At 33.7% G+C, this 12,205-nt stretch overlaps 1 protein-coding gene across 9 annotated transcripts in view; it reads right to left on the minus strand.

The window, feature by feature from the left end:
* LOC128012999 (potassium voltage-gated channel subfamily C member 1) overlaps positions 1-12,205 on the minus strand; it is a 56,831-nt gene that overhangs the window by 24,544 nt on the left and 20,082 nt on the right. For all 9 annotated transcript variants that reach the window (XM_052595668.1, XM_052595667.1, XM_052595666.1 and 6 more), the window contains one exon: positions 1,123-2,104. In XM_052595668.1, the coding sequence (XP_052451628.1) occupies positions 1,123-2,104 (982 nt within the window). The remainder of the gene's footprint in view (positions 1-1,122; positions 2,105-12,205) is intronic.

The raw sequence follows: 12,205 nt of genomic DNA on the forward strand, positions 1-12,205 counted from the left end.
CAATGAATAATAATATGGTTCAAAATATTCATAAAAACTATAGTAATATAAAAATAATACTGTAAACACAAAATAAATATGCTTGTAAAATGTAATTGAACATGTCCTAAACAAAGAAAACAACACAGCTCATATATCTGGAAACAATGTGATGGCATCAAGGAAAGCTGATGATATAGATAGACTTAAGAGGTTTATATATTGCCCTTTTCCTGTTCTGTATCTTTAAGAACACATGTAGAACTTACAGTGACCCTATAGATCTATTAGAGACTTCCAGGTTTTTTTTAAAAACATTGAATAATTGATAATAGACGTGACATTAGCAGGAAGAGCAGTCCATCAGGAAAAAAAAAACAGTGTTGGACAGAATGTTGTATTGTAGCATTTTTTGAGACAAAATGTTTTCCCCACACAGCACACATTTAAACATCTAATATATAGAATATATAGAATAAAATACTATGTAAAAATAACATTTTCGATATATGACATTACATTTATAAATCATTCACTGAATTCTACAAAAATAGCTATATATATATATATATATATATATATATATATATATATATATATATATTTTTATTTTTTATTTTTTTATTTATAATAAATGATTTATATAAAGATATAATATCATATATAAAGATAGTATAAAAAGTAATTTAATATAAAATATGGAAAAAAAGTATAATACAAAAAATTACTGATATATATCAAATTACAGATATACATAAAATATATATTTTTGTTGAATTCTGTTGTGTTTACATACATGGACAAACATACTAGCTTGGAAATAACCAGAAATAATTATTTTTTACAGTTGGATTAAAATAATTACACTAAAATAATTACATTTTAATATAATAAATTAAATTAAATTTAAATATAATACAGTATAATATATTTAATATAAAATATGTATAAACCATATTTTTATTTCAAGCTAAATTACCTATATTATGATATATAAGTCATACCAACCACTCCGTAAAAATGTTTGTGAACATATTGTTGAAGATCCAAAACTGAATCCACCATGAGTTTAAAACCAGACAATGAAAGACTTTTTGGTGGAGTATGAAATGAAACTCTGTGTGTATCCCTTCAGTCTCTCACCTCTGTTAATCTCTATGATCTCCTCCTGAGCTAGAGGACAGTCCCCCGTCATCCCGCTCGGGCCCAGCATGCCGCCCAGAACGTTACCCAGAATCCTCTGGGGCGAGGCCGTCGCCATGGCCAGGGCATCCGGCTTGCAGTAATTGGGCGAGCCTGGTTGCGGGGCTCTCGGGATGTGTTTGTTCTTCTTTTTGGGCAGCTTCTGCTTGGCCATGGCCAGAGAGTAATACATGCCGAAGTTGTTCACAATGACGGGGACGGGCATGGCGATAGTCAGCACCCCTGCGAGGGCACACAGCGCCCCCACCAGCATCCCCGACCACGTCTCCGGATACATATCTCCATAGCCTAAAGTGGTCATGGTCACCACAGCCCACCAGAAACCAATGGGGATGTTCTTGAAGCTGGTGTGCATGCTCGCCGTAGGGTCGTCCGGACTGGCTCCTATCCTCTCGGCGTAGTAGATCATGGTGGCGAAGATGAGGACGCCGAGAGCGAGGAAGATGATGAGCAGGAGGAACTCATTGGTACTTGCGCGAAGCGTGTGCCCGAGAACGCGCAAGCCCACGAAGTGACGCGTCAGCTTGAAGATACGCAGGATTCGGACGAAGCGCACCACTCGCAGGAAGCCCAACACGTCTTTCGCCGCTTTGGAGGAGAGTCCGCTCAGACTGACCTCTAGGTAGAAAGGCAGGACGGCCACGAAGTCGATGATGTTCAGCGCGCTCTTGAAGAACTCGGCCTTGTCGGGACAGAAGATGATGCGCGTGAACACCTCGATGGTGAACCAGATGACACACATTCCCTCCACGTACGTCAGCCATCGGTCCGTCACCACCTCGTACACGATCTCCTCTCTCGTCACGTTCCCCTCCGTAACGTTCTCTGTTCTGGTGTAGATGGTGTTGAACGCTTCGTGCGTCTCCATGCAGAAGGTGGAAATGGAGATGAGGATGAACAGAAGGGATCCGCACGCCACATACTGAAAAACAAGAAAGAAAGATAGGCGTAACCTATGAAAACAAAGTCTTTACTTTATTGCACTACTATATCTATTTGCACCTGTAGATTGAAAATACAGTACTCATTTTGAAAGGCTGTTTTCTGTAAATTAGTTTTTTCAGCAGCACTTACACCAAATTTCAATTTTATTCCCATCTATATTAGGGATGCACGATTATGACAAAAATCTTAATTGTCGATTATTCCCTTGAAATTGTAATTGCGATTATTAATTGCGATTATCAAAATTTACATTGAATGATGTTTATATCATTGTTTGATACAAATGCATGCTGTATTTTTATATGAAAATAAACAAACTGAAAACACTCTAACTGAAAAACTGCTTTTCGTTAATATTAAGCGTGAAATGTCAAATATACATCAGATTGGTTTCCTCTTTAAATGATAAAAAAGTAAAAAATATTAAGGGTATTATAATTTTATACTAAAATAAAAATAATGGGAAAACCCCTTTAAGATAACATGTAGAAAGAAAAAAATGCATCTTAAGCACACAGAATAACATAAGAGGACTTTGAACGATTAATTGTAGCTTTAAATGATTAATTGTGGCATCCATAATTGTAATTGTGATTAAAAATTTATTTCAATTTATTACAAATTACATATTGTGCAGCCCTAATTCTGAGGGTTTTCACAGAGGGGTTTGTTCGTTTAACATTCATCTCATTTCAAACATTTTATAACTAGAAAATAATTGGTAACTTGCTCAATTGAAAACTTGCTTTGAAACAAATATGTATTATGAAAGTGCTATACAAATAAACTTAAATTAACAATCATGCATTGTTCCGGTAAGGAGATGCTTTTATCCAAAGGAACTTACGGTACACTTATTACAGACACGATCCCTGGGGAGTAACCTGAAGTTAAGTGCTGGAACACACATTATGCATTATATATTATTATATAACATTTACATTTATGCATTAGGTAGCCACCAGTGTCATTTTAGCATTAGCGTTTATTCATATTTTTAATGAGATTTTATATATATTGTTTTCATTTTAGTTTACGTTTTGGTAATTTTCTTATTTTTAATAGTTTTTTAATAGTTTTTGTTGTTTATATTTCTATTTAGATTTATTTAATTAGTACCACAACTTAAACCTGTTTTATTACTTCAGGGCAAACTTTTGAATTTTGTTTAATTTTTTGTCTTTATATATAGGCCTATATATATTTCAGTTAAAGAAAACACTGATACTTTGACTCAAAATGCACAAAAAGAGTCCCAAAAAACCTTGAGACTTAGATTCATAAAATAATTGAACTGCAACATCAGAAACAGAAAACATATGCAGCTGTTGGCTTTTTAAAAAAAGTTTATAAATCTAACTTGTAACATGTAGTGTATTGAAAATTAGACTTGGACTTGCACCAATAGAATTTAGATTTTACAATAAATTACAGATATAATATATATAACGTATTACCCCAAAAAAAAATTTGTAGGATTAATAAAATGTATTATAATAAAATAACCCTTTTTGTGAAATTGAAAATTGTATAGTTATGTAACAAAAACAATTAATGCACAAATACTGTAGTTATATGCTGCCTCTCTACTGTACTGTATATTGACTAAAGCATAACTAAGAGTTTGCCGTTCAATGAAGTTTATTAAGGACTCTGTCCTTGACATCATGTTATTTCCTCTAGACATTGATTGCCATGTATACCAGATCAGTTTTCATAGCCATGATGACTACACATAGCTTTATATATTTACAATAAACAATATGTGTTTGTAAACAGATACATACAGTATCATAGCTTTACATACAGATGTAGATTGTGATCAATTCAGTTCAATTAAAAAGTATCCCAAAAGTAACTTTACAGAGAAAGACTGAGGAAAGAGGCTTAGATAATGAGTAAAACATTAAACTCCTTTTTTAATTATAAAATATTAGTCTTGTTTTATCACAATAACACACATGAGTGAATAAACAGGGATGCATTTCCAATAATTATGAATATGATAATATTGAGATTTGAAAAGATTGTTAATTTTTTTTATTTAAAAGGCATCTTCATGTAAGTGTAGTGTCAATTTCTCATTAAACTTTTGCAACAAACTGAAATAAAAATGTTGAAGTACTAAAATAGCTACTAAAAAAAATACGTAAATACATAACAAAATTACTGAAAACTGAAATCAAAATGAAAACTATGAAATCTAATTAAAATACTAACAAATAATAATAATACCTTAGCAGTATATAAATAATACTAATAAATACTAAAATAACACTGACTACAAAAAAATGAATAAAAATACAAAACCACATACAATTACTAATATTGAAAAGGAAACTGAAAATAAATAAATTAAAATAAAAGCTAATTCAAATTATTACTGAATACTATATAACAGCACAGAAATAACACTAAATGTATTTTAAAATAATTTTTTAATGTTAACTATTTTCTAAAATATTAATATTAATATTTATAGTAATAAAATATTTTTACAATAGTACAATATAATATAATAGAAAATATAGTTACTATTTATAATTCACATTCATATTTATGTAAAACGTGTGCTTGTTTTCTATAAACAGTTGGACAAATGAAGATAAAAATGACGTGATAATAATAATAATCAATTTCATCATTCCAGCATGAGAAACCCTCTTCTGGTCCCTGGATACACACTCCTCTGTATTTGGTCCACTCAGAAGTGTGCCAGAAGCTAAACTAGGTCCTGACATACACACATACACACCTCAGTCTCTCACCTGAACTTTCTTAACACACTAGTTTACATCCGACTGTAACCCACAGAATAAAGGCCACTGAAAGCTCAGAGGACTATGGCTAGTGTGTGACACCTGTTAGGAAATCACGCTGTCGAAAACTGCCAAACATTTTATATTCGTGCAACCATCTGATTGTGCAAGCAATTTCTCTTTCAAATTCACAAGCCTTTGCTTGCTGAGTATTATAGAGGAAGATCAAACATTTATTTATATAGAGATCTCTCTCTCTCTCTCTCTCTCACACACACACACACACACACACACTCAGAGCCACTCATGTGCATGAGCTGTTCCAGGCAGTGAGGACACGGGGTTGAAAGCTTCTCCTCCACTCCACCCCTCTATCTGCTCGCTCCATTTATCCCTCCATCCAAGACTGCTTTGTTTCACAGGCTGCCTAGGATTTGTACTGAACCTTCTCCCTCCCTCTCACACACACACACACACACACACACACTTTTGTTTCTTTATCATGACTGAGACTTTCCCTTGTGCTGAACATATTTTTCTATTTCTATAATGACATTTGTAAACCTTTGCATTTTCAATTTTCATTAAGATACTATTTGATACACACACACGCACACACACACAATTTTTTAAAGTTGTAGATAGCAGTTTCTCAATGAGAAGTCTGAGTGAAATAAAAATGTGAAGCACATATAATCACCCTGAAACATCTTAAAAAGGGAAATATTTGGAATCATGCACTCAGAAATAGGTTTACAGGAAAATACTAAGAAATTTCACATTTAATTCATTGTAATTCTTTCTGAGCTTAAACAAAATACTAGTCTGAAAGCATAGACATGTAAATATTTCCAAAACATATACTGTATTTGTGTTTATTTCTATATATACTGTATTTGTGTTTATTTCTATATACATAATAAATAAACACAGCACACATTCATATAACATAAACTATAAACTATTATTTTGGATGCGATTAATCACAATTAATCATTTAACAGCATTAATTTAATTCATTATTGTTATTATTAATATTGATTATTTGTGATATTTAAATTGTTTTGAAGTAAATTCAACACCATTTTTTTCAGTAAGCGATTGAGCAGACATATATTTTTTTTCACATTTCCAGCACATGAAATCATCTTACCATGGCAAAGAAAAAAAGTGGGAATAAGAGCACAGTGAACGACATCTGTGAAGAGGACAGGTGCTGATCTCAGGTGAACATGAACGCACAACTCTTTTTTTAAATGTAAAGTATAGCTGCTTCATCTCATAAGTCTCTCTCTCTCCGTCTCTCTCTCTCTCTCTGTTTGTCTTTAGTCTCAAGCTGACCTAGTTACAGACTGCTGCAGTAACCAGCTTCTCTGCCCAGGTCCTCCTCTCTCCTCATGCATGTCTTTCTCTCTCCATCTCTTACTCTCCATATCGGCTGTTTCAATTAGAGAACTAGTCAACAAACCAGTTACATGTTTAAGTCACACTCTCTAGTTCTTTACAATCTTTTGAAATGCATGTATACCTGCGTAGTGTAAACTGCCTACTATTTTATATAAAAGTCTAATTTATTATACACAAGTCAAGCTGTGCAAATTCATGAATCCATTCATAAACAGTTTTCCTGAACTGATTGCAACAGTCAATGCATTACTTAGCGTATGTTTCATGAATGAGTCTCTGTGTATGTAACAATAAGATAAATGTAAGCATCGCACAATATTATCATATAACTTATAACCTGGTCATGATTACAGAATTAATGTTTACTCTGCATTTTCTTTTACAGAATTTTGTGTAATGAATAAAACATAGTATTAGCATGGTACCATGTCCAAAAATGTGGTATTACCATAACATAATATTTTTAACATTTCCAAATCCAAAAACATAGATTTACCATTAGTACCATGTTTAAATACTTAGTATTACCATGGCATCAAAAAACACTGTACTGTTATGCCCAAATGTCCAAAAACATAGTATTAGCATAGTATAGTGTCCAAAAAATGTGGTTATACCATAGTAATGTGCTGAAAAAAATTACCATACTATGATATCCTCAAACAAAGTATTATAATGTCAGAAAACATGGTACTAACATAGTACATTAGCCTCCCTAAAGATATGGTACAACCATAGCATCACATTGAAAAAAGATAATATTACCATATTATGATTAGGATTATCATAGTTCAAAGTTTAAAAACGTGGTATTATCATAGTACCATATTGAAAAGCATAGTATTGCCATATTTTGACATCATAAAACATTGTATTACCATAGAACATTGTCTAAAAATATTATTTTTACCGTGGTACCATGTTCAAAAAACAGTACTGACACACTACAAATGTATAAAAACATAGGATTACCATAGTACAATTTCCAAAAAATTTGCTTTTACCATGACATCATTTAAAATTTTTTACTATGATGTCCTAAAATATAGTATTACCACAATACCATGTCCAAAATATATTGTATTTCTATGGCGCCATATTGAAAAAAAAAAACACATTATAATACCATACTACAGTCATGGTCAAAATGGTATTATCATAGTACCATATCAAAGGATGTGGTATTTCCATGACACCATAATGAAGAAACATGGTATTAGCATGCTACACTGTCAAAAACATGTTATTCGCACATAAGGCTGGGCATGTGCTGCAGGCGTCTGCACTGGAGCGCTGCTCGCTGTCGCTCGGTCTTTGCTGCAGGAAGAGGAAGCGAGCTCAGCGGTTGTCATGGAGACAGCTATGAAGCTGTGCTGCAGTAAACACGTCATTAGAGTCACGTTAACACTCGTGTGCACACGCTTACACACACACAACAGCAGCGTACAGTGAGCGAGACGTTCAGTTGCTCGCAGCATGTGTGAAAGTCACTCGTCACTGTTCTCTCCTGTTCCCAGCCTGCTTTTCCCCTAATCTTTCTCTCTTTCTTTGGCCAGTAATGTTAATTTCCACCAGAAAGCATAAAATTGATGTTAAAGGGACAGTTCAGACTAAATGAATAATTCTGTCACTGTCGACTATCACTAATGTCAACACTTATATTGCAGGAGATATTTAGCAAGACTACTCACAAAATGACAAGTGTCAAGCTCCAAAAAAGACAAAAGAGGTCCATAAAAGTAGTTCATATAACATGCAAACGAAATCTTTTTAAGGCATACAGAAGCTTGGAGTCATTTGGAGATATTTTAGTTTTTGAAGGAAGTTTCTTACATCTGACAAGGGTGCATTTATTTGACCAAAAATACAGTAAAAACTGTAAAATTGGGAAATATTATTACAGTTGAATATATCTGTAAATGTAATTTATTCCTGTGATGCAAAGCTGTATTTTCAGCATCATTCCTCCAGTCTTCAGTGTCACATGATCCTTCAGAAATCATTCTAAGGTGCTGATTTGCTGCTCAAGATACATTTGTATTATTATTATAAAAATTTAAAACAGTTGTGCTGATTAATATTTTTGTGGAAACTACGATACATTTGGTTTCAGGATTCTTTAAAGGATAAAAAGTTCAAAAGAACAGTATTTACTTTTTGCAACATTATAAATGTCTTCACTGCCACTTCTGATATATTTAATGCATGCTTGGTGAATAAGAATATTTAATATAATTTTTTTTTTATCTCACTGACGCAACACTTTTGAACAGTAGTGCACATTAGCATTTTTCTGAAATATAAATGACATGACAGTTTTCTAGTATTTAATGTAGATTATTAGTTTGAGAATCACAACTTTAAGGGAGAAAAAGTTTTTGTCCTAGTGTTGCTAAAATATAGTATGCATCAGCGCACACTATGCAAGGTACTGTTATCCCACAATGCAATGCATTCTGTTCCTTTTCCAGTGTGATGAATGAACTCGAGTTAATGTGTCAGCCATGATTTTTAACACCTCTTGACTCATTATTTCATCACACTGCCAAATTGAAGGAACAGTTCACCCAAAGATGAAAATCCTGTTATAAGTTCCTCACTCATTCGAAACTCTTCTGCAGAAAGAAGTTATTTTGAAAAACACTGTGAACCAAATAACATAGGACCCCATTAACTTCCATTATAAAAAACAAATACTCCACTTTTTAAAATTAATACATTTTTATATGCTCAATATTTAATTATTTCTATAAACATTCAAATTATCATATATATGGTTCAGACATTAAATTATGATTGGATGAGTCACGTTAAAAAACAAAATGGAATTTTAAATTAATGCTAAGTTTTCAACAAAATGTAATATTAATATTCATTATTTTTACAGTTACAATTTTTATATGCTTAATATGCTTATTTCATATAATTTAACATTTCATTTCATTGTTTTTTTTTAAATATAATATAGTAGAATTTTTAACCAAATTATTATTAAATAATAAAACTCACTAATAATTGAACATCAATGTCTTTTATCATATTGATTTTGTGCCATTTAGTAAAAGCCACTTAAGGATTTGTTTTATAGGTATTTACCATCTAATGCCATGCCTAAAAACCCTACCAACTCAAAATGATCTCAAATCACCATAACACAATCTAATGTGGCTTATTTGCTCACCTAACCACTCTGACTGAATAATAATTTGCATTTTGCACAATCAGAAATGTAAATGCATAAATAAGATTTATATGTTTCTATAGATGCATATAGACACTGAATAATAGATGCTTTTGAAGAGCACACACACACACACACATTCATGCATCAGCAAAGAAGGAAATATATCAAGCTGCCTGCCACATGGGAACGACCCAAAACATTAGGAAAGACACCTGAGAGAGATGGGGAGAGAGAGTGATCGGTCATTTGATGTAACACAGGACACTGCGGGATACTGAAGGTCATAGAGGGACAGTGTGTGTGTGTGTGTGTGTGTGTTGTAAGACAGCATGCATGCCGGCAGAGCATCTATAATGACAAACAGCAGCGTGCAACACCAGTTCACACATGCATTAGTGCATCAGAAGTTCCTTCACATACATATGCATGATTGCATGCAAACAAATGCAATTTTTTGTTTAGTACATCAGCTATTCTGACAGCGTTTTGCTAGTCAACACGTTCTGCGTAAAACATGAAGCACAAACGCGTGCATGCTTGCAGTGCCAGCAAGAGAGCTCATGCTCCGTTGCGTGCGGGGTCGTCTAAACATTGCGCCTGTTTTGTATTCTCTCTAGAACACTGCGGTGTTGCCATGTACGTTTGTCCTTGCGACACAGCGCCCACCCCCTTTTTCAGAGCTCCTCATTCACCTCTTTTACTTGCAGTCTCTCTATCACTCTCTCTTTCTCCCCTCTCGGCTTCCATCTTTCTCTATCTTTGTCCTTAATCTAACTGAGAGCATTTGTGACTAAATATTGCTTTGTAAGAGAAACGGCAAAGTCACGGTGTGCACAAGATTACACAGGAACTAACTTGCCTTTAAAATGTGCATTACATGTGTTTGCTAGTGCACTGAGCAGAAATACAGAATCGGTTTAAAAATACAGTAACTCTGTTCGAATTTTAAATAACCGTTTTCTATGTAATTATATTGTAAAATATAATTTATTCCTGTGATGCGCAGCTGAATTTTCAGCATCATTACTCCAGTCTTCAGTGTCACATCATCTTCAGAAATCTGATATGCTGATTTGCTTCTCACAAAACATTTCTTAATATCTTTGCTGAAAACAGTTGTGATGCTAAATATATTTAAAGCTTTTAAATTGAAGAGAAATGGCAAAGTCACAGTGATAACTTGGGAATCATGCCATAAACTCTACATGTATGTGTTCTTGCACTGAGCAGAAAGTCAAAGTGATGAATTCAGCATTTGCCATGCTGGACTCTATCGCATCTATCCTGAAGGAGCAGATGGTTTTGCGCGCACACACACACACACACACACACACACACACACTGTCCTTCACTAAAGAGAGTTGCGAGTGATCTGCAGGACCATTGGGAACATATGAACGTACATATGAAGCTTAATATAACAGGCACATCTAAATGCGTGCACGCATATATATATATATAAACTATCTACAGCTTGACCACCTGTCCAAGGTCACGCATAAATTATGTTTGTAAGTTCAGTAAAAGAACAAGTGTGTGTGTGTTTGTGTTTGTTGTTGCCCTTGTCCTGTCTCCCAGACACAGACACTTTGGGACAATTCTCTTGAGTCAGCAAAAATATATAAAAATACATAAATAACAAACCAAAAATGACAAGAGGGCAAAGAGAAGACAAATGATGTCAAAACTAAAGATTTGGGTTGTTAAACAAGTGATGATCAAACAGACAGTGTGTATTTTAGCAACCACAGAATATCTCACAAAAGCTTTTTTAGCCTGTTAAAAGGCAACATAATTTTTTTTTTTTTACAAACCACTTAGTCTAAAAAAATCTGTATTTATTTGTTAACAATACAGTAAAAACAGTGCAATATTTTTACAATTTAAAATACTCTTTTCTATGTGAATATAATTTATAATGTAATTTATTCCAGTGATATGCAGCTGAATTTTCAGCATCATTCCTCCAGTCTTTAGTGTCACATATTTCAGAAATCATTCTGAAAGTGTGATGATTTGCTGCTCAAGAAACATTTTTTACTATCATTGTTGAAAACAGTCCACCTCCATCCCCAATTGCAAGATAATTGATGTCTTTATTGTCATCTGTTGATGCGTTTAATGCATCCTTGCTGAATAAAAAAGTATTTAAAAAGTAGCATGTAATTACTGTGGTACATGCAGGATTATTAGGTTAAAATATTTATGACCAACTAATAAGGCTGGGAATAAAACAGCTCCTCGGAGATTGATGGAATTACTGCTGTCAATAATTAGAAAGCGTTAGTGAACATTAAATCATGGTCCTTTAATAGTTCGACTATGTTTATTGGTTTATCGGAAACAAAGATGCCAAGGACAAACCTCCTGCATCCAATCCATATGAAAAACAGGAAATCCTGTTAGACATTCCCAATATTCCCCATCACATTAACGACAGAACGTCTGTATGTGAGTCAGATACCAGACTGTGATGCTGCTGCTCTGATGTGCCTCAGCAGGATATGATCTCATCGCCACAGGAAGTTCCAATTATCACAGAGATAAAATTACCCAGCAGGTCCGAGCTCAGGCTCCCTGTGAAACCGACATGAAACTGAAGAGATCGACACACACACACACACACACACCTGTGTCAGAGAAAACCGAATCGCTTCCTGTCGAATCTTTCAAAGCTCTGGCACCAATCACAGTCTATCACATGTGAGCAATTCTCCAATACACTAAC

The sequence above is a fragment of the Carassius gibelio genome, chromosome B24 (genome assembly GCF_023724105.1).
Source record: "Carassius gibelio isolate Cgi1373 ecotype wild population from Czech Republic chromosome B24, carGib1.2-hapl.c, whole genome shotgun sequence".
Taxonomy (NCBI): Eukaryota; Metazoa; Chordata; class Actinopteri; order Cypriniformes; family Cyprinidae; genus Carassius; species Carassius gibelio.